The 23,260-nt window shown below is 35.7% G+C and overlaps 1 protein-coding gene across 2 annotated transcripts; it reads right to left on the bottom strand.

Annotated features, from left to right (window-relative positions):
* Positions 1-1,197: 1,197 nt before the first annotated feature.
* LOC107672310 (diphosphoinositol polyphosphate phosphohydrolase 3-beta-like) lies at positions 1,198-22,279 on the bottom strand. Of its 2 annotated transcripts, none has more exons than XM_016465450.1 (5): positions 21,701-22,279; positions 12,208-12,318; positions 7,117-7,161; positions 6,830-6,917; positions 1,198-3,759 (listed from the first exon to the last, which is right to left on the bottom strand). In XM_016465450.1, the coding sequence occupies exons 1-5, from the start codon at positions 22,124-22,126 to the stop codon at positions 3,554-3,556; spliced, it is 876 nt and encodes a 291-aa protein (XP_016320936.1). In that variant the 5' UTR covers positions 22,127-22,279; the 3' UTR covers positions 1,198-3,553. The 2 variants fall into 2 exon arrangements, with proteins under 2 accessions (XP_016320936.1, XP_016320937.1); XM_016465451.1 differs by having other exon boundaries at positions 6,830-6,914.
* Positions 22,280-23,260: the final 981 nt, after the last annotated feature.

The following is a 23,260-nucleotide window of genomic DNA, read 5'->3' as shown; positions in this document are numbered from 1 at the left end:
TATTTTTTTTTTATTTTTTTTTTTTTTGTCATTACATTGGTTGGAGCATAAGAAACAAATGGAGAAAAAGCATTTTTGAAAAAAATATATTTTATAGTCTTTGATTTTATTCATAGTTTATTCTATATCCTTTGTAGAGGACGCCAGGTCTAAGTTATTCAAAAAGATAAATAGACATTAAAAGGCATGTATATAGTCAAAAACAATGTTTTATTTTTTATTCACCAATCAGTTGTTAGGTTTCAGGCTATTTTTAACCAAACTTTGTACAAAGATGATTCTCATCTATGTTATGAAAGATATAACAGAATGATTTGATATACTATTTTATTTTATGCAATATGCGTATATCTATACATTGTATCTAATTTGTATTTGAATGTGTTCTTGGGGCAAACCATAATGAATAAGAAGTGTAATAATGGGAGTAATAACTTGGCAACATTTTAAGAATATCTCATATTTTCATAGGAATATATATCTATAATTTATTTCCCTGTTGACGAGCGCAGCAGTGACTGCCCACTTTTTTGCCATGATTCCGGAAGTATTTTCCCCATTCATTTGTTTTTCAATCAGGATTTTAAAAAAAATCCTCAGTAAAATTATGTTCAGTGTCATAAACAATTGCCATTCAGCTCTGAGATTAAACACAACATTACAAACATTATTTTGAAGTAAACAAGTATTCGAAAACCAGAGAAGTATACAATAGTAAGGTATGAGGCCATGAACTACGCATCCCATGAAGCATTTCGAATAGCCTCCTGAGAACCAGAAAAAAACAATTCTGAAACATATTGAGAACAAACATTTTTTTAAAATATGTTGACTTGTGTCTCCCCAAAATGCCTGATTAACATGATGTTTGTCCTGGTGTCCTCTACAGAAGACATGAATGAAATTTATGCCCTGTTTCATAACAAAAAGTCATATTCCGATTTGAAATCCCATAACATTTTTCTGAGAAGTTTATTTACAACAAACAATTACAAAATTATCCAGATTTAAACGACAGTTACGAAGCATTATCATATTTCCCTAAGAGTGCTAAATTTGATCATTCTGTCAATGTCAGTCATAATTAAAGACCAAGGAGAGGGAGTGTTTATGATCAAACCTCCAAACATTTGATATCTCTAAAAAAACGCCCCTGAATGTGCTCTGTTCAGGACATCCATAAAACTGTGGCATGTAGGGTCTCAGAGAAATTTACTAAAATATAATGTCCGCTATGCCTTGGTCCCAGGATGACAGAACAACATTTTTGAAGCTTTGAAATGCAGAAATGGTCAAACATATACCAATATATAAGTTGTTTGAGAGTATGGGTCGTCTCACTCGATTCTATTTAGATATTGATTATTCGTGTGTTTTGTTTTTATTATTCTGGGACAATTCCACATACACAAGAACTCATGGTCAGGGTCCAAGCCAAATTTCATTCATTTTATCAAGGAGACTGAGGGCTACAGCACCTTTTGTAATATTTGTATTTTTGATTAATGAATGGTTGTTATCTACACGTTATGTGCCTTTTTGGTGCAAATTTTACTGATATATACAAACATATGCTGCTCTGTTAATGCATTTTGATAGGGGTTCCCAAACTCACTTTCACCCACCTAGAAACTTTTTTTTTACAGCATATTTATAGGAAGGATAAAGATGTTTACATTTGGAAAGAAAAAAAAAACAATCCAGAAAAAATAGCCTGTGGTTTTTAAAAAGAACACAAATATACATGCTATGTTTTTGCAACCTCATAATAAACTCATACTTTTTACTATGCCTCCAGGAGAGCACTTGCCACATGACTTTCCAAGAACATCCTTAGCTTTTTCTCTGGAGCTTTTTAAAAGGTGTTTTCTGATTATGTTATCATGTGCTGCCAAATCTCTCTTTCAACCATGTTTTTGAGTTTATATATCATTATATGACAGGTTAATCATCACAAATCACATTTAACATCCCAACTGGTAGTTACCCCAGTGGGTTGAGCGTATCATTCCACCTGTAACCCCAATCAACACCATTTACAGAGATCATTCCCAACTTTACAACACAGAGATGAGTTTATTTTGTTTAAAGGTTTTCAGGGTATTTCTGATTTTCCAAAGACAGGTAAAAACATTTTTGTCACTTCTTTCAAATCACATAGGAGGCATTTTAACAGTGTTCATTAAGCCTCACTGATCAACAAGTAAAGAGCTGAGGTGCCTGTGTTTTTAGCAGTGCAATCCTTTAATCCTGTCTAAAACAAACTGTGAGACTTCAAATACTAAATAAACTACTTAGGCAGAATCTGACATTTTTAATATTAAAACATATTTACAACCTAACATGCAATCTTCCCTCTGAGGAAAGATAAGTATGCTTGTTTACCATTTACAGTCTTAATGAAACAGTTTGGCAATATATTCCATCTCATTCAGTGAATTCCACATTAAGTTCACTGACAAAAAATTATTATGGAAGATTGCAAAGGCCCCAGTGGAACAAAATAGTATGCAAAATTAAATAAAATTCCTCCTCAGCTATTTAAAGATTGATTTTTTGATGTGTGAATTGTTAGTATATGCACAATACATGTATATTGCACTTCTGGGGCCTTTTGAAAACCCTGGTTTGACGAGATAGATTAGGGTTAACATTGGGCGTTTGCCTTCGCTTTTTCTGAAATATTCAGAATATCGCTTCAGGCAATATATAATCAGCATAATATTCCATAGTCTTTCACGGACCATTGACACCAGAAACATATTTTTCTTTTGTTCACATTTTACCAAATGCCATCTTGTCTTAAAGAGACAGTGGCTCAAAAGTAGTTCTTCCGCCTTACAGGAGATGGAAAATTAGACCTTTTTGTGCAAAAAGAAAGAAGAGCGATCAGATTGCACCATTTAATGTGGCAAATTCACATTTAAGACCAAACTGTGAAAAGACCTTCAACTTCACAGCATGTTAAACCTATATTACAGGTAGATTTCTGTGATGAAGGCATCTAAAATAATCGAAAGCAGCCCAAATATTCTTTTAGACTATTTACATATTCTATAATTCATGATTTTCTTTTTCTTATTTGGTTCATCAAGAATTTTTATATACCCAATACCTAAATATGCCTAGTTATCTATTAGATATAAATAGAGAGCATTTCAAAAGACAATCCTAGATATCCTTTCTAAAAAAACAATCAAACCTTGGCACATCCATTATTGTCTTCCTCCACCTAAAGCCATCTGTAAAATAATATTTCCAAAATGTCCATCACAGCAAGCGTCTCCATCAATCTGCGCTTAATACTTAACATCACGTTCTTCAAATATCCTCACCTTGTTTGGCTTGAAATGCACGTTTACAAATGAAAAGTTATGAAAATAACTCTCCTTGTTCATATTGACCCAGAAACTTGCAGGCATTTCACAACAAGCCTTTGGTTTCTACACTTAAAAAATAGTTTCAAATAGTAAACATTGAAATTATACATGCATAACTGTCTTTCCCAGTCCAGTCCAAGTTTCCCTTGCATCGATGCCCTCTGGTGGCAGTTCTATCTGTGCAAACGGGGCAGTCCACAGTCATGTGAGGCTGTCTGATGGAGGGGGGCGTTGTCAACCGTGTTCGCAGGCTCCTGAGTGTTGCCGTTCGTAGGGCCGCAGTGAGGAGTGAGTTTGCGGAGATATTCAGCGTGGACAGGTTTGTGGCACTGTAGCACCCGGATCGCCTCTTCGATCTTGAACCATTTCCGCTTCCGACCTGCAATACATGTTATATTTTTAATAACATCTTGCAACACTGAAACCAATACAAACTATTTGACTGCATAAACAACAGAATAATGTTCTTTTTAGCAGCATCATATGACCCCTTTAAAAATAAAGGCTCCTTAATATTGGCATCGATGGTTCCATGAAGAACCTTTAACATCCATGGAACGTTTTCATTGCACATTGGATCCTCTGCAGTGAATGGGTGCCATCAGAATGAGAGTTCAAACAGCTGATAAAAGCATCATAACCATCAATTAACGCCTAGTGAAGTGAAAAGCTGCGTGTTTGTAAAAACAAATCCATCATTAAGATGCTTTCAACTTCAAAATGTTGCTTTCTGCTATAATACAAGTCCTCTATCAATAATATTGATTTCTCCAGTGAAAAAGTAATCTCGTCTGAATAAGGAGAGAAATATGCACAGATCTATAAGTGAAAACAGTTAAAAACAGTTCTGAACAAATGGGTCATTGGATTTTGATGTGAGAGGACAACAGGGGATGGACTTTTTCACTTCACAAGACTGGTGGAACATTGTGATGTTTTTATCAGCTGTTTGGACTCTCATTCTGACGGCACCCATTCACTGCAGAGTATTCTTTGGTGATCAAATGATGCAATGCAAAATTTCTCCAAATCTGATGAAGAAACAAACTCATCTACAGGTGCATCCTTGTGAAGGGTGTCAATGATTGTCTTCTGGACAACTGTCAGATCAGCAGTCTTCCCCATGATTGTGTAGCCTAGTGAACCAAACTGAGAGACCATTTTGAAGGCTCAGGAAACCTTTGCAGGTGTTTTGAGTTGATTAGCTGATTGGCATGTCACCATATTCTAATTTGTTGAGATAGTGAATTGGTGGGTTTTTGTTAAATGTGAGCCAAAATCATCACAATTAAAAGAACCAAAGACTTAAACTACTTCAGTCTGTGTGCACTGAATTTATTTAATACACGAGTTTCACAATTTGAGTTGAATTACTGCAATAAATGAACTTTTCCACGACATTCTAATTTATTGAGATGCACCTGTACATCTTGGATGGTCTGAGGGTGAGTAAACTTTCAACAAATTCAAATTTTTGGGTGAACTATACCTTTAAGAAAGAAAGATTCTTTAGACAAGCTAAAACGGTTCTTCTATTGCATTGCTACAAAACCCCCTTTTGGAACCTTTATTTTTAAGAGTGTAATTACATTTGTCCATTGCCTGAGGTGACTGAAAATTAATAAATTTTGTATTCACAAGAGTTTCATTTAATTCTGACATACTGCTATTAACTACACTTGTTGCCTGGGTTTAAAAATGTATAGCTTTATTTTAAATACGGTACAAAAGATCAACTTCACTGTGAACTTGTCAGACGTTTGGCTGCCCAACTATCTGGCTGACAAACATTCCACTGTATTTATAGTCCTGAAAACGGTCTCTCACAAAGTGCTGAAACTTAAACATTCACCTTAAGTATTTTTATATATGTCATATATGCAGGAAGGTTAACGGTCATTACTTTGAGACTATTGACCTTTTTTGCATTTGCTACTCAGCTCTGTATCGAGTAAACCCGTTTCCTCTCTGTGTATTGAGGTTATGATGCCCTATTTGGCAGCCGAAACTATGGTACAGGCAGAGCAAGGCCAGTGATAGGGGAGTGTAGTGACGCTAACTGGAAAACAACTGTGCCCCTGCTAACAACACGCCTCCCTGTGAACAAACTTCTGTCTATTTATATGGCTGCTGGGAGTGAAGGATTACCAGTTTTTTTCTTTCCTCGCCATCTACAAATAGTGCAAGTTTTGAATTGCGCTGTCTGTGGGCAAATGTTATTATTGTGTATCCTTCCTGACAACAAAAATTCAGTAAGTAAAAGGTTTTAAGTGGCTAATCCACATACCTGGTCCTTATCCGTAACAGCTTTGTAAAATAGTTATATAAATCCCCATATTTGCAACTGCTTACAGATCAGCAGTTGTGTCTTAGGAAAAGAAATGAGCTGGTTATGATAAGCTTGTCTAAAGCGATCTAAATTCTGTCCTGTTACCAGACTAAGCTGTTTGCACACAAATAAAGTCCCCTGTTGATTTCCTGCAGACTTGGGAAGAGGTCACTTTGAGATTTGAGAACGATGACAGAGAGAAGGGTTTTTATTGAATAACTTTTTCAGACTATTTCTGGTCTGTTCTTCACACCAATCTATTATACAATCTATTATATGGCTTCAGAAGAACTGTAATATCACACACAAGTCAGACTACTTTTATGGTGATTTTATCACTGTAGTCATCATGATGAAAAGTTCTCTAGAAATTCTGCAATATTACTTCCTTTGTGTTCCACAAAATAAAACCAAAAAGTTAGTAAACTTTTTTTTTAACCTTGTAGTTTGTCTCTTGTTTTTTTTTGTTATTAGAAGTCTTTTATGTTCACCAAATCTGCATTTATTTGATCAAAATACAGTAAGAACAGTAATATTGTGAAATATTATCACAAATTAAAATAACTCTTTTTCTATTTTTAAAATATTTTAAAAGGTAAATTATTCATGTGATGGCAAATCTGCCATTCAGTCCAGTCCATTCAGAAATCACTCTAATATGCTGATTTGCTTCTTCAGAAAGATTTCTTCTTATTATTATTAATGTTGAAAACAGTTGTGCTGCTTGATATTTTTGTGGAAACTGAGTATTTGAATCGAATCTACAGCACGAAACACACAGGACAATCAGTGAAGTCTGATTCCTGAATGAATGACTCTTTTGAGTCGGTTCTTTTTAGTGAGTCAAAATCATACAGTGCAACTAGTGTGATCCGATTCAAAAGTAAATGACACTTTTGAGCTGGTTTTTAGTAAATATGAATCACATTTGAGCCATTGATCAGTTAGGAACCTAGGTGTGCTATTTGATAGCAATCTTTCCTTTGAAAACCATGTTTCTAGCATTTGTAAAACCACATTTTTCCATCTAAAAAAATATCTAAATTACGACCTATGCTCTCAATGTCAAATACAGAAACATTGAACTAAATCATTCACACAGAAGGCAACATGAACTCACCAATATTGACTGAGTCCTCCCAGTCTTCCAGTGTCTCTGTAACAGTAAGCACATACACATAGGTCCGATGCTTGCTGTCCTGGTTCTGCTGTACAGAATGAGAAATATAAAATTATCTCATGGCTACACAATGTGTGAAACGCAATAAAGCATGCATTGAGAAGGTGTGAAGATATGATATTTATGAATGTTTATGAAATAAAGTCTTGTTTATTTAAGTATCAGTGGCGTGCTAAGACAAGCTGAAGTAACGTCTTACTTTATACAAGGCAGTTTGGCAGTCTTACCTCAAACACCCCCAGAAGCCTGCCAAGGGTGCCCCTCACACCAGCCTGTTTAAGCAGGAACAGACACAGAAAAAGCATTTGAGAGCATATTCATCCCAACCCACCAGCCTTTTCGGTTTTAAAAATGGTTGAGGCCCCAAACTGTAAACCATACAGAATATATTATGGAATTAACTAACAAAAACACTCAAATTCTGTTCCCTCTAACAGGCCACACTAACATCAAAATATATAAATGATGCTTGTTGGGCTTAAGGCACTTTAAAAAGGAAATGACTTCAGCTATGACATAAGCTGCAGCATGTGTCTATCAGTGTTAACAGCAGCTTAACAAGAAGATGAACACACCAAATTTCTGTAACCCTACCAGCCGATGCTGACACATCAGGCCAAAACATTAGCCCAGGCTCAATGATCCGGGAGACCTGAGCTGCATGTTTCCACAACACAGGAGATTCCCGGACAACATAATGCTCACAAGAGAACATCATGTCTTCATTTAAACGATGCAAAACGCCCCGACTAGCCTTAGCTTACCCCGCAAATTGGGTTGATACGACTGCTCACAATTGGAACTGACAAACAACAGGGGTGATTTCAGGGACTATGACAAATTTTGTCTATTTAAAATGCCCCGAGTGTGTTTCTGTCATCTGTGTATCCTCATCTGACACGGTCACCCGACATGTGCATTGCTCTCTAGACAAACCCTAAAAGCAAACAGCAACTTTCATTCTATCAGCTGGAAAAGGACCAAATTGAAACATTTCATGAGGTCAAATGTAATTTTTATGTCCGCTCCACAGTTTTGGCCAGTCTACATTAATTTAACATGACACAAGTAACCAATTTTTTAGGTTATCCTTAAAGTATTAGTTCACCTTCAGAATAAAAATGTCCTGATAACTTACTCACCCCCATGTCATCCAAGATGTTCATGTCTTTCTGTTTTTTTTATCGCAAAGAAATTAAGGTTTTGGGGGGAAACTTTCCAGAATTTTTCTCCATATAATGGACTTCAATGGTGGCAAACGGGTCGAAGGTCCAAATTGCCATTTCAATGCAGCTTCAAAGGGCTCTACACGATCCCAGCCGAGGAATAAGGGTCTTATTAGGGCTGCACAATTAATCGAATTTCTAATCGCGATTAAGTGAAAGTGAAAAGTGAAAGTGAAAGTGACGTGACATGTGGCCAAGTATGGTGACCCATACTTGGAATTACTGCTCTGCATTTAACCCATCCAAAGTGCACACACACAGCAGTGAACACACACACACCGTGAACACACGCCCAGAGCAGTGGGCAGCCATTTATGCTGCGGCGCCCGGGGAGCAGTTGGGGGTTCGGTCGTGGTATTGAAGGTGGGAGAGAGCGCTGTACATTCACTCCCCCACCTACAATCCCTGCCGGTATGAGACTCGAACCTGCAACCTTTGGGTTCAGAGTCCAACTCTCTAACCATTAGGCCACGACTTCCCGACTTCCCGTAACTACAATTATGGATGCCACAATTAATCAATTAATTAAGCAATTAATCGTTCAAAGTCCACTTATGTTATTCTGCGTGCTTAAGATGCGTTTTTTTCTTTCTACATGTTATCTTAAGGGTTTTTCCCCATTATTTTAATTTTAGTTTTAGTATTATAATACAATTCATATTTTTACTTTTTTATAGTTTAAAGAAAAAACCAATCCGATGTATAGTTGACATTTGAGGCTTAATACTATAGAAAAGCACTAAAAGTTTTTCAGTTAGAGTGTTTTCAGCTTTTTTATTTTCATATAAAAATACGGCATGCAGTTGCATTAAACAATGGTATAAACATCATTCAATGTAAATTGGGATAATCGTAATTAATAATCGCAATTACAATTTCAAGGGAATAATCGACAATTATGATTTTTGTCATAATCGTGCAGTCCTAGGTCTTATCTAGTATAACGATCAGCCATTTTCTAAAAAAAATTAAATAAAAATGTATATACTATTTAACCACAAATGCACGTCTTGCAATAGCTCCATCTCATTTTCTCCTCCAACTTCAAAATCGTCTGACATCGTTGTTTTACCTTTTTTTGTAAAGGGCATTTGACTTTCTTTGCATGTTTGCTTTGTAAACACTGGGTCGGTACTTCCGCCTATATTATGCATGACCTTTCCAACGTGACTACGTAATGTGTGAAGTGGAGCTAGTGCAAGACGAGCATTTGTGGTTAAAAAGTATATCATTTTTATTTTTTTTAAGAAAATGACAGATCGTTTTGCTAGATAAGACCCTTATTCCTCAGCTGGTATCGTGTAGAGCCCTTTGAAGCTGCACTGAAACTGCAATTTGGAGCTTCAGCCCATTGAAGTCCATTACATGGAGAAAAATCCTGGAATGTTTTCCTCAAAAACCTTAATTTCTTTGCGACTGACGAAAGAAAGACATCAACATCTTGGATGACATGGGGGTGAGAAAATTTTTAGGACATTTTTATTCTGGAAGTGAACTAATCCTTTTTTCTCCTTACAAGCAGTCTGTTTTAAAAATGCCAAAATCTTTGGGACATCCCACCCCTGGCAAAGCCCCTGGGGGAAGTAGTTTGGGTCCCATGAGTGTTGCCATAGCCAGCAGCATGCCATAATTCACAGACAAGTTTATGGTCTCCTCCAGGGTCTCTTTAACACTCGAATGGCTTGAGTTACACCTTTTAAACCATTATGTAACATATAAATCCCTCGAAGTAAAAATACAGTCTTATGCATGAAGGATAAAATTGAAAAAAAAATAGGCAAAATATGGCTTAGATGTGCAAGTTTCTTAGTGTTATGCAATTATGCTTCAGTTAACTGAAATTTAAAACCTGTACCATCCGATTTGAAATGATTGAGTTGAATTCAACATGTTAAAAGAACATGTAAAAGCCTCACAACCGGGCTGATTTATTTTATTAGCAGATAGCATGTCTAGCTCTGCTGTAAATGTCACTATTAGTTTGGGGCACCATAATTAATTTCAATAAAAAAAAACACACTGACTGCAGTAATTATGCTGCATTCAAATTGGGCAACCGCAAGTGTCCAAACATCGTGACTCTTGAACCTCTGGGACATGTACATTTCAGACGGACGAGGCCAACGGTAACAGAACACAGTTTCTAAATGTCGCTGCAATGCTTCACAGCTGTCAACAAATGACCCTCTTGGCAACCTCTACGATGGCCCTTCAATGTCATGACACAGCCCATCCTTGAAACGAACAACATAACCATTAGCTGAGGTAGACATGAAAAGATTCATTTAGCGAAGCCTCTTAAATTGAAGATGACAGAAAATGGGCTCATGCGCATATTGTGAATGACGACTGAGGAATCTACAGGGTGCTGCAGGTATCACATGACCATTGCTCTCATTCCGATATCTGTAACAGTTGAATCAAAGGTGTTGGCAAAACTGAATGGAATGCAGTGTGGATGAGAGAATTCAATGGCATTTTAATGGATAATTTAATTGCATAAATCACATTTAAACAGATGAATATAGATGAGTGAGTTTTTAATATTAAATGGATAGTTCACCCAAATATTAAAAACAACTGTTTTTGTCTGTAAATTGAAAATCAGTAGGGTCCAAAACATTCGACCCCATGGACTTTCATTTTTCAAAATATCTTCTTTTATATTCCACAAAAGAAAGAAAGTCATATAGGTTTAGAAAAGCATGACGAATTTTGAATTTGATAGAATTCTCATTTTTGGATAAACTATACCTTTAAAGGGATAATTCAACCAAAAATTAAAATTCTGTCATCATTTACTCACCCTCATGTCGTTCCAAACCTGTATGAGTTGCTTTCTTATGTTGAACATAAAATAAGATATTTTGAATATTGCTGGTAATCAAACAGTTAGTGGTTGCCATTGACTTCCATAGTATTTTTTTTCCTACTATGGAAGTCAATGGCAACCACCAACTGTTTGATTACCAGCAATCTTCAAAATATCTTCTTTTATGTTCAACATAAGAAAGCAACTCATACAGGTTTGGAACGACATGAGGGCGAGTAAATGATGACAGAATTTTCATTTTTGGGTGAACTATCCCTTTAATATTACGTAATATTTTAGTCATTATGAGTCATTATTTGACTACGTTTAAGACATTTTTCCGCAAATGGTTGCAACTTGCTATACAGTGTCACATATTACTTTTTTAAAAATAGTATGCAGCATATAGTATATACTGCTAAGTATGCAATAAGCAGTATGCATGGTGCAAAGCAAAAAAATCCTGGTGACAAGATATGGGACAGCTGCAACTCATAACTCACTTAAACTTGAGCAAGGTCTCTATGCTGGTAAAGTAAACACACAGCACTACAGTCCAGTGAGGCCTCATTTAGGACCCTGGAACCACTGACAGCCCCTCAAAAGCCTGAGGGACCATCATTACCCTACAGACCACCTGGTGACGCAACCCCCCTCAGTAAACTAGTGAAGAGAAGACATTTTACACTCATAAATACATAACACAGAGATCAACAGATAATTTGTGATTCTTGCCAAATCACTAAAACATTTAAGACATATTAATAGTTCTTGCTAACTTGCATGTTTTATTTAAAAACACTGGAGTAAAAATTTGTTTATGTTTCCGCATAAGCACACCAAGGCCGAATTTAGTTGATAAAAATACAGAACAAATAGTAAAGTTGCAAAATAATATTACAATTTAAATAACTGTCTTCTATTTTGTTATATTTGTAAAATGTAATTTATTCCTGTGATGGCAAAGCTGAATTTTCAGCTGGAAACTGTTTTTTTTTTTTTTTCATTCTTTGATAAATATAATATTTAAAAGAACTGCATTTATTCAAAGTCTTTCATAACATTATAAAAGTCTTTATATTTAAGAGATTTTTGGTCACAAATGCAACCTTTTTAGATGCAGTCTGGAGCCCTGCATGGTAATTCATTAAACTCATCTGCAAAAAAATATATATAACTATGATTAACAAGGTATTCAATAACAATGTTGAGTCTTGGAGGTTCATTCAAATCTCTCAGAACTCCTCTATCTGAAGAAGCTTTTTGAGAACAGAGCTCACCTCCTCATAGACCTCTCGAACCGCAGCTCCTCCAGGCTCCTCTTCTGGCTCCATCCCTCCTCCTGGAACGATCCACTGATCTGGATGTCGACTGCTGCTAACAAGCAAAACCTGCCATACACATATTCGCAAACAGAGCTTAGTCAGATATTCCAAATCCAAATGCTCATCAACACTAGAACATCTTGATTACATAACTAGTCTAACCTGATACTGCTCACAGTACATCAATCTGCAAAAATACCATCCATCTGATAAACCTTCCTGGCACTCTAATGTTGGCCTCAACATGTACTGTGGAAATTTAATTTAATTTAAAGTGATAGTACAACCAAAACCATGAAATTTCTGACATCATTTACTGTATGACTTTGTTTCTGTGGAACACAAAAGAAGACATTTTGAAGAACTGTTTCTGTTCATACAATGAAAGTCAATGCGGTCCAAAACCATTTAAAGAGATGGTTATTGGGTGCTTTAATAATATAACTGTGTATACTTTACATCATTGTGTGAATCAGTTATTTGAACCAGTTCACTGAAACAAACTGTCCAAAATAACCAGTTCAAAGAAAAGAATCAGACTTCTCCGTTTGCCTGAGGCTATGGTTTACAGGTAATAATGTTGTAAATAATGTTCATTTTCTTGCACCGACTGATTGTTTCGCTTCAATATATCATCAGGAGCCACTGGTATTAATTTTGTGTTGTCTGAATGCTTTTTTTTTTACTCTCAAAGTGTCGGCAGCTGTTGACTTGCATTATGAATTACTAAGGACCATCACGGTTTTTAGCTAAAAATCTACTGTTCTTGGCTAGTCTGAGGGTGAGTAAATTAACAGCAAATTTTCATTTTGGGGTGACCCTTACCAAAAAGTAGTATACTTCAAGTTTATGTTATTAAGTATACTTAAGTAAAGTTCAAGTATATTTTTAAGTATACTTTATGTAGCAAGTATACAAATATCAGTGTACTAGTAGTATACTTGTAAGTGTACTATTTCAATACTCCTTGGGACTAAATTGGCCCACTTTCTAGAATATAAAAGTATACTTTTAAGTATACTTTAAGTATAACAGTAGTAACCTTTAAGTACACAACTAGTTTACAACATTTTTAGCTTGTACTACAACTATACTAAAAGTGAACTTATATGAATACTGAGTTTTCTAATTAAATACTTGTAGTAGCATTTTTAGTACACTTTGAAGTATAAAAGCTGAAAAAAAGACTATGCATTGGATTCAGAACGATAATCAAAACGTAGATAGAGTCGATCAACACCCCAAAGCTTCACCCCAAATTACCTCTTCATTGGTCGACATTACATCAACTTTACACAGTTTTGATGCTGTTTTATGTCTGATTACCGTGTTAGATTACAATGTGGAAGCATCTGTTGTTTTGGTTTCTTCTTCACTTGTGTTTTTTGGAAATTCTGTACAGAAAATGTGTACTAGTGCCCTCTACAGTATAACAATGAAAACACGGATTCTAGGAACACAAGTATAGCCAAAATATATTTAGACTTTTTCTAAGTAGGCTATAAGTCAAGTATACTTAAATGTAATTTAAATATATTTCTGAGAAGTACATAAAGCCCATTTCTGAGAAGTACATAAAAAGTAGACTAAAAGTATATTTTCCTATTTTTTTAGTTTAAAAGAAGTATACTAATAGCACACTTGAATAAACTTATTTTTCGTAAGGGGAACGATTCCTTTAAGGTGCTAAAAAGTTGCTAGGGTTTTCTGGGTGGTTGTTAGGTGGCTGCTAGATCTGACAGATGACAATCACAGGTTTGATCACTTACAAAAATGTTAATAGGGCAAATCCAATGTTTTTCACTGAAATCTATATTAATTACAACTGCATTTCTGCTTCCATAATGAGCTACTGCGATTCCACTGCATTACTCTCACCGAATGCAGTCACACTCCACCACTCTTCTAGAAGGCAATCGTATATCTGTGGAATCACTTCTTATAAATAAACTACCAGCAACAGCTGCCTCAGCCATAGTGACAGATTCTGTCTGCTGAGAGTCAAGCTCTGCTTTGGGGTATGAGTTGTGGGATCAAAAACAGCTGCGACTGGACCAGGTGACCATGAGAGATGTGGAGAAATCTCACAGGTTCAGCCTTCACATTTCTCAGTCATAGCCTTAGATTGGGAAAACCTAAGAATCAATATGCCAGCTAATGCAGGTTCAGTGAGCTGTTAAAAAATAAAAACATAAAAATGCAGCATCATAATAGGAAGCAGGAGGCAATTAGCGTTAAGGTTGCTCACCTTCTAGTGCACTTTCATTCCAGTAAGCAGTCAATATTAGGCTGTGATATGTCAAGCAAAATTCCCCACCCACTTATAGCCATAAAAACTATTCTGATAACTCTTTTGATTCAGTCGTCCTTGGAACTGATAAATGAATAGAACCAAGCCATAAGGATAACAAACCTACTGGCAGCACTACTGTTTCAAAGTGTTATCTACATTAAAGCATGTGTGGCTGTAATATTAAATTAAGTTCAATATCTTTACAAAAGTATTAATTGACATCAAAATTTGAATATTTTGATTATATATTACATTGGGTATATTAGAGCATTCTGGGAAATTTCTTCCACCATATCCATAACATAAAAGTTAAGGTATTAATAAATATAAATTCGTAAAATGTATATAAATTGTGATAGAAAATATATACAAATTAAACACAAATTATGAAATTAATAAATTAAAATGACCACAACTGTCATTCCTACAGCTGGCATTTCAAACATAAATATATATAAATATTTAATAAAAAAAAAAAATAATGTATGACAACATTTATGTGTAAATTCAAAAATGAAAAATTCAACTCTTTATTTAAAATGTCAAATTTTGCATTCCATTCTAAATCAAATTCAAATTACAAGTATCCTTTTTTGTTATCGCATTTAAAATTATTTTAGTATCACTGAAGTACTATTATAGTTTTTATTAATATATTTTATTATATTTTATTTTTATTAAGTTTTAGTCATTTTGTTTTTGTCATTTTCACTATCATTTGTTTAAAAAAACATCAGTTTTATTTTCAGTTAATGTTTTTTATATTTCAAGCAACAAATGTTTTGGTGGTTTTAGTTTTATTCAACTTTAATATCCCTGATTCAAATTCAAACTGAATTAGAATTTAAAAGCATTCTCAATCCAGTTCTGAATGGTACACAACCTTACAGTTTATAGAGAAATCTACCAGCTAGAGACGTTCAAAATCAAGGATAAAGTAAACATTCTGAATCAAGGACTGTCTGAAAGCCAAAACAAATGGATAACAATTTCTATGACTTCTACCATAAAAAACAGCACATTCTTCTGAATAACATTCCCTAAACAATTAATGTCTGATAATTTAATCAGTCTCTTCCCCCATAATACAAGGATTAATTAGCTTTATTACTGGAAATCACTCATAGTCCTGAGCATCTACTGACACACTGACCCAGTTCAGAGTCCCACTGACACTCAAGATGAAGTGCATGTTAAATCCCAGCATGAGTCTGAGGGCCACGTGTTGCCCATCGTCATAAACACGACCGAAGAGAGCGTGAATCTTTTCGCACCAGCAGACAGTGGCTGTCTTCCAGTCACGACAGGCATCAGGGTCAGGGCTGTTTGTGAGGCTTCAGGAATCTCTGGGAATCGATTTGTGGACTAGATTACAAAAAGTATTACAAGATTCACAAATATTGTGCAACTTCTTACAGTGGAATGACACGTGTGTGTTCCTGGGAATCGAACCCATGAACTTCCAGGTGCTAGTGTACCAGAGAAGCTACTAAATAACTAACTTGAAGAACAGCATGTCAATACAAAATCTGGTAACCAAGACCTTTCACTTCATTTGCAAGTTTGAAAGGTAAAGCTCACAAGCCAAAGGAGGAAACCCTTACGGCTTAAAATCTGTGCTGTTTCATTTTGGTTTGTTTTAAGGGTCATTGTTCAGGTTCAGTCCGCTGTATCATGTTCGCATTTAACGGGACATTGTTGCTATGACTACTCCATGTGCTACTCTGCCATTATTGTTATCGAACCAGTCTGCTCAGCTTGACAATTCAAAAACTGCAATAAAGTCCCTGAGGTGAATGTGGTTCTCAAATTACTGCTGATCGCTATACTTAAACAATAGCTGAAGTTATAAAATCTACTTATGTTTAGGACAACTCCATCCAAAGACTAAAACAAGCAAAGCCACCACATTCAATACAAGTCATAAGTGGGCGAGAGAATGACAGTGGCACAAACCAAAAACACAAACACATTTTTCAGAAGCACTGTATCAGCAGTATTCTTTCTGATTGTAAACACCCATATAAACCACACTCTCAAGAGAGTCACAATGAAAAGTCAATAAGTCATGTTTTGTAACACTGTTTCAATCATAAATCGAGCAAAAAATCCCACAGATTTATCATGGCCTATGTTTGGAATAGCGTAATTATTATTGCTGTAGCACACGACACTATGCATTTTTTTTCCATACATAGAATACAACAGAGCACACTGTGTGGAATACTATATATCCTAGGGTTGTGCCGATAGACGATAGTATCGTGTATCGACGATAGACAGAGATATCGCATGTGGCTGATGCCTTTGACGATAGCAAGACGATTATTATTATTATTATTATTATTATTATTATCAGGCTAGTAATACCATCTAATTAATATTAGGGCTTATTTGTTGCATTATATTTCTTTTTCTGCGTTTTTACAGTATTGCCGTTCTAACTAGAGATGCACCGATCGATCGGCCAGGGATCGGAATCGGACGATTTTCCTCATGATCGGCCCGGATCGGTGATCGGCCGGTCAGTCTCACTTTCCGATTCCGAGCCGATCCGTTTTGTTACCAGCGGCACAGGCAATAACATCAGCCACGCATTCTCGCTCTCTTCTCTCCGACGACCCCTTCTCTCTCACACACGTCTCATTCGCTCCGGTTAAATAGTGCTTGTATTGCGCATTATTTTAGTCATTCCCGCAGGTTTCGCGCTTACACCAGAACTGATCAATATTAGTGGAGCGCACAAACGCGCGCTCAGTCTCAAACAGCTTGTGAGCCACAAATACCAAAATCAGTGTTGCCAACTGCTTTCAATTTAAAGTAGCTAAAACTGGTAGCTAAATGTCACTAGATGACATCACAATGGCAAATTCACTGATCTATATAAAGATGAACGTAGATCAGTGGGCAAGATGAGAACTTAGATAAGGTTTGTCCAAGAAGTTGCTTATTAGTATTTCTTACCTGAATAAAAACTTACTTAACCTGAAAAACTTAGTTTCAAAGCTCTCTTTATTCTATTGCATTTATTTGTGCTGTTGTTTGCAATTTGTTATGTGTTCTTATTTTATTACTGAATTTTTACTTGTTTTTTTATTAAAATAAAACTTTGCGTTGAAGAAAAGTAGATTTTTGTTTGTATATGCTGTCAATTATAGTTCTTAGAAAGAAAATCGGAATCGGCAAAAATCGGTATCGGCAGATCACACTAACAAAAAATCGGAAATCGGAATCGGCCAAGAAAATTGCAATCTCTAGTTCTAACCAATTACACACGATTATGCTGAGCTTATGAATGCAATGGCCAATCAGAGGCGTTCAGATGAGTCATCACTGAAACAGCGGAGTTCTGTTGGTCAGCGCGCGCTGACTGAATTCTGACTCGCGAATTCTCTCATTATAAACAACAAAGTGCAGATGTACGTGCGATGTAAGTATAAGAGATTTATTCATATAGTGTAGATTCACTGAGTTTAACGGGAGTGTTTTTAAAGTGCATAAACTCACGCTAGACTTGAGCTTGTGATGATGTTCTTTGGTAATGTAACGTTCTTTGCTCGTTTTCTGTAGCTGCCAAATTCACTCATTAAAAACATTAGGCTGTTTTTAGCCTTCCACTGGAGTTGGTTCACTTTCTCGCAATGAAACTAAGTAAATAATTACATAAATTAGCACTATAATATCGTGTATCGGCGGTCTCACAGGCTGACGATAGGACGATATGAAAATTTATCATATCGCCCAACACTACTATATCCCACAATTCAGTGCACTCAACTTTTGAACTTTCCAGTGATGAAGTAATACTTGCATAATTAACATACTTTTCAAGTCGCTATTTGATCAAACTGCCAGATTTTTTGACATTTCTATACAAAATTGGAACAAAAATGCGATTTTCGGAACAATTAAAAAAAAAAAAATAACTGAGTGCCACTTGCGATGAGGTTGTGCGACAAATGTAGTTTTGATACAACACTGGAATTATGCGTTTTCACTTACTATGTATTAAAAAATATTGTGCAGTATTCACACATTATATACTGAGCAAGTAGCAAGTTAGTATTCCATTACAAACAATCGGTTTAAAAGTTTGAGGTCTGAAAGATTTCTTATGTTTTTTAAAGAAGTCTCTTATGTTCACCATGGCTGCCTGCATTTATTTGATCAAAAATAGAGTAAAACAGGAAAACTGTGAAATACGTTTACAATTTAAAATAATTGTTTTCTATTTTAATATATTTTAAAATGTAATTTATTCATGTGATGGCAAAGCTGAGTTTTCAGCAGCCACTACTCCAATCTTCAATCTTCACTATTTAAAACAGAAATAAAGGTCTTTACTGTCACTGTTGATCAATTTAATGCATCTTTGCTGAATAAAAAAAATAGAACACTCATTTCTTTCAAAAAGACATACTGACCACAAACTTTTGAACAATGGTGTATATATACTCTTTTAATTTGCAGATATGCAGATACCGATTCACAAACACCCAAAACACAGGCCAGACCATTATGGCGGCAAGATTTACACGAGCAAGTATACCTTTTTTACTTTCTTGCAAAAAGGTAAAAATTCAGCTATTATTATTATGGGTCTTTGTGAGGTCTTGACAAGAGAACAAACAGCAGACGAGCTGAAGGACTGCACTAGTGCACTTCTCAAGGATGTGCCTTGTTGTAGCTTGTACTCGGCTAACTATCACTATGACAGGAATGTACTGACGTCCACAGTAGAGCGAGTTCCTATACTCAACTATTAAAATGATCAGGAGTAAACAGAAATACACAAAAAAGAAGTACAATCCTTCCCAAAGAGGAGGATCAAAAACAGCAAAACTGCAACCAGTTGAATTAATTAGAAAGATAAAGACGGATTAAAAAAAAAGTGGGAAAAGGAATCTGTCAGGGGACAGTGAGCGCTGTCATTCTGGTTCTATAAATTGCTGCTGATAGGTCACTTGGAGCCTCAGAACATAGTGTAACTTACCTCCTTTCCTCCCCCCTCTCAGTGCTAATCACATGGAGGAGAGACCTGGGAGACCAGGACCTGTTGCAATGCCGAATATTCAGGGTCTGAAGCTCCTATGCCTCAACATGTCTTATGTAATCAAACTTCGACAGCTTAGAACTTTGTAATTAAAAATAGTAGTCTGAACAATTTCAAGTTAATTTAAGGAAAAGAAGACATCTATGGGGGAGTATTTGTGTATTCAACAGCATTTTCCTGCTATTTCTGAGTGCACTACCCACATCAGCTCAAGCCCTCATCTCAGAAGTCAAGAACACCTCGACTGTGACTGACACATTTCATAATAGACAGTATTTTTAGTCTAAGCAGAACCTACATTCGAGGAGGTCACAAAATGTTACAGGTGATAAATTTGATAGTAACTGCTCTTTAAGAATTTTCTTGAACCTTAAATCAGGTCAAACAGAAGAAGAGATTTTATTTTTGTGTTCCATTCTAAAGTAATACAGGTTTAGAAATACATGAGGGTGAGTAAATTATGCAAATGATTAATTTTTGGGTGATTTAGGTGATCTTTTATCATCTTTATAACTATCCTTTAGACATTTTGTTGTATAAATGTCAAACTTCTGCCAAACAATCATAAAACCTTGTTAAGTATGCACTAAATAGAGCATATATAAAACTACATATAGTTTAACTGAGTCTGTCTTTTTAATAAATACTTCGCAAACCTGTGGCAGACCAATCAAATTATCTCTATGAAAATAACATCCTATTCTGCAGTGTCTGATACTGTACATTTAAAAAGATGAAAACAGTATACACAAAACAGTACACAAATACCTTAAACAGCAAAAACCATGAAAATATTAAACTGGAGAATGGGTAAAGCTGCGAGTTATGATCTGGAGGAGATATCATGTCTTAAGCAGAAGGTCAGTTGCTACCTGTTGTGGACAGCTGTCATTACTCAGGAGTACAGCTCACTGCTGGCTTTTAGTGAGCTGATCTCATTGATTACATTTATAACACCTGCCATTAGTCTTCCATGCACAGTCATATATTTCTAGCCATGAATCATGAATTAGATAAGACTCTTATCATTGTGATTTCACTTGGGTGTAGTCCAGTGCGTATTTACTTTAGGGAGTTAAAAAAGGATGAAGTATGGCAAGCCATTTTAACATTCTGTCCTTAAAACATACTAGTATCTATGTTTATGTTACCATTACTTATTTTGGTGACACTTTACAACAAGGTCCCATTACTTAGGGTTAGTTAATGATAGATCATGATAGCTCAAGTCCATTAAATACAACTTTTGATTTTAAAAAATTTATTAAGTCTTGAAATTAAAATTAACTGAGATTAATAAAAGCGTTTAGTTTTATTAACATTGTTAGTTCATGTTAACTAATGTTAACAAATGGAATCTTATTGTAAAGTGTTGCCCTTATTTTTTTTTACATTATTAGTTACTGGTATTCCAGCTTTTATAGTACTACCAGCATGTATTTTTTTTTAATCTAACTAGTATATTATTTGAACTATACATGAACAGCCATTTTGATTAGTCATAACATATCATTTAAATAGCAACCGTAACTAAATAGCAACAGTGAAATAAGAAATGTTACAAGTAACAACTGGGATAAATACTAGTCACTAGTATAAATGGAATAGATACATACTATTGGAATATATTAGTGACTTAGAAAAAATACTACTAACTATTGAATAGTTACTAGTAAACTGGAGTAGGTCAGAAGTTAATAGTTGAGTTTTATATCTGAACCACAGATAGGTATAAAATTCAATGGCAAAGTTGCAGTGGAAGAGTTACTAGTCACTGCTTAGTGACTAATAACTAACTATTGGATTAAGATACACTTGTTAACATTAATTAACATGAACTAACAGGTGAATAGTTATTAACTAAGTTTAATTCATGGGACCTTATTGTGAAGTGTTGCCGAATAAGCACTAGCATCCAACGACTCGGCTTACATTAATGAAAAGAATAAGTCATTGTATCATAAAATATATAGCCGATTAGATAGTAACAAGGAATACAATTTAAAAACGGCGTGCAATATCTATTTCTGACGTCTCTGTAGGCGACAGTAGTGGTAGTACATGTAAACCACAAAGCACGTTTGCACTTTTCTCAGCTTTACCTCGTCCTCCCGATCGTTCTTGAAACACAGACAAGCTGCTCGTTTTTTGAAGCCCTCTCCGTCATAGGTCCTTGTCTGATTGGGCTTAAATTTCATCATGTGGGGTTTTCTCCGAACAAAACAAGAATACAAGTGTTCTCGGTTGCCTAGTTTTTGGATCCTACGCGCAACGCAACTGCCTTTCAGGCCAAGAGCTGAAAGTCGTCCCAGATTTTCCAGGCTGATCATACAGTTTGCATTTATAAGAAGTGCCTCACGGTGAAGACATAATTCCTCTCTTGACAGCGGAGATTGTGAGTTGGGGTGTTCTCGTCTTGACCATGGTGGCTGCTTGGTGCTGTGTGAAGACTGCTGCGGCTCTTCTGCTCTGCGCAGTCGCCTTAAATCAGCTGCAATAGGATCAGCGTTACAAACCCAAGATGCCATCAACAGATAGGCGTTTCCCTTTTTGAAAATATGAATGAGACATCATCCCAGACGACAGTCGAAGGGTGAAATTGATTCACGAGCGATTAAAGTGAGTAGAATTAAAAATGCTGCATCACTATCATTTTAATACAAATGACAGTGATTGATTCAAAGTAACGCTAGAGACAAAAGCCACGCTGCAGCGTTATAACAGAGATTGTGGTGATGTTGTTCTGGCGCCATCTGCTGGTGCCCGTGAATTAATACAATCAAGAGTGCAAAGAGAGAGAAAATGTTTCAAGAATAATTAACTATTTTAACTCTTTGATGCTGAACCGTTTCACAAAACATGACTGAAAGACTAGCTTATTAAATACGACGGACTGAATAAATCCGATAACTTTCGATAAATTCGACTTGTGAAGCGAGGATTTGATTGATGCGGCGAAAATAAGTCAGGCTACTTTAATAGTCGAACTGCAGAACTGATGCAAACGAAACGTACTGTTTACGACTTGACTGATAATAATTTAACAACACAGAACGTTTTAGTAAAACGTGCTACAACTTTGTAGCTAACAGATGTAAATTCATTTTTATTAGTCTATAATAAATAATACAATATTTAAAAGCACCTCGAGTGGTGAGTGAACCGATTCACGGAGAGAAGTCAGATTTCGCGTCACTAAAGGAACATAAGAACGGTTCTATATTGTATGAGAATCGTTATGGGGAACAGACTTAAATAAAATACAATGCAGACATCACCCACAGGCACACAACAGCCTCTTCAGAACTTAAAAAGTTGCTTTAAAGATGTGTTTGGTGGAACTTGCGAAATAAATCTGCAAGTGATCACTCCAGGTTGTTTTGGAGTAATGATAAACATCGCACTTACACTGTGACTAATATTTTCTCCAGTCTATGAAAGCCTTCTGAAAGACAGGAAAACAGCAGACACGGAAAAACAAATGAGCAGTTAAGGCGTTAGTCATTCTCGGAAATGTAATGAAACCACCACCATAAATATTTGTTATTTATCAACAGATTTTATTTACAGAAAGAACAGAAATATGTGTGTGGACTGTTGTCATAACGTTTTAAAAAGCATGATCTTTTCCCCCTTTCTACAGAAAGCAGGAATTTACAAAC

The sequence above is a fragment of the Sinocyclocheilus anshuiensis genome, unplaced genomic scaffold, assembly GCF_001515605.1.
Source record: "Sinocyclocheilus anshuiensis isolate Anshui unplaced genomic scaffold, SAMN03320099.WGS_v1.1 scaffold997, whole genome shotgun sequence".
NCBI lineage: Eukaryota > Metazoa > Chordata > Actinopteri > Cypriniformes > Cyprinidae > Sinocyclocheilus > Sinocyclocheilus anshuiensis.
The sequence above is the reverse complement of the archived record's forward strand: the minus strand, read 5'-3'. Positions and strand labels throughout refer to the sequence as shown.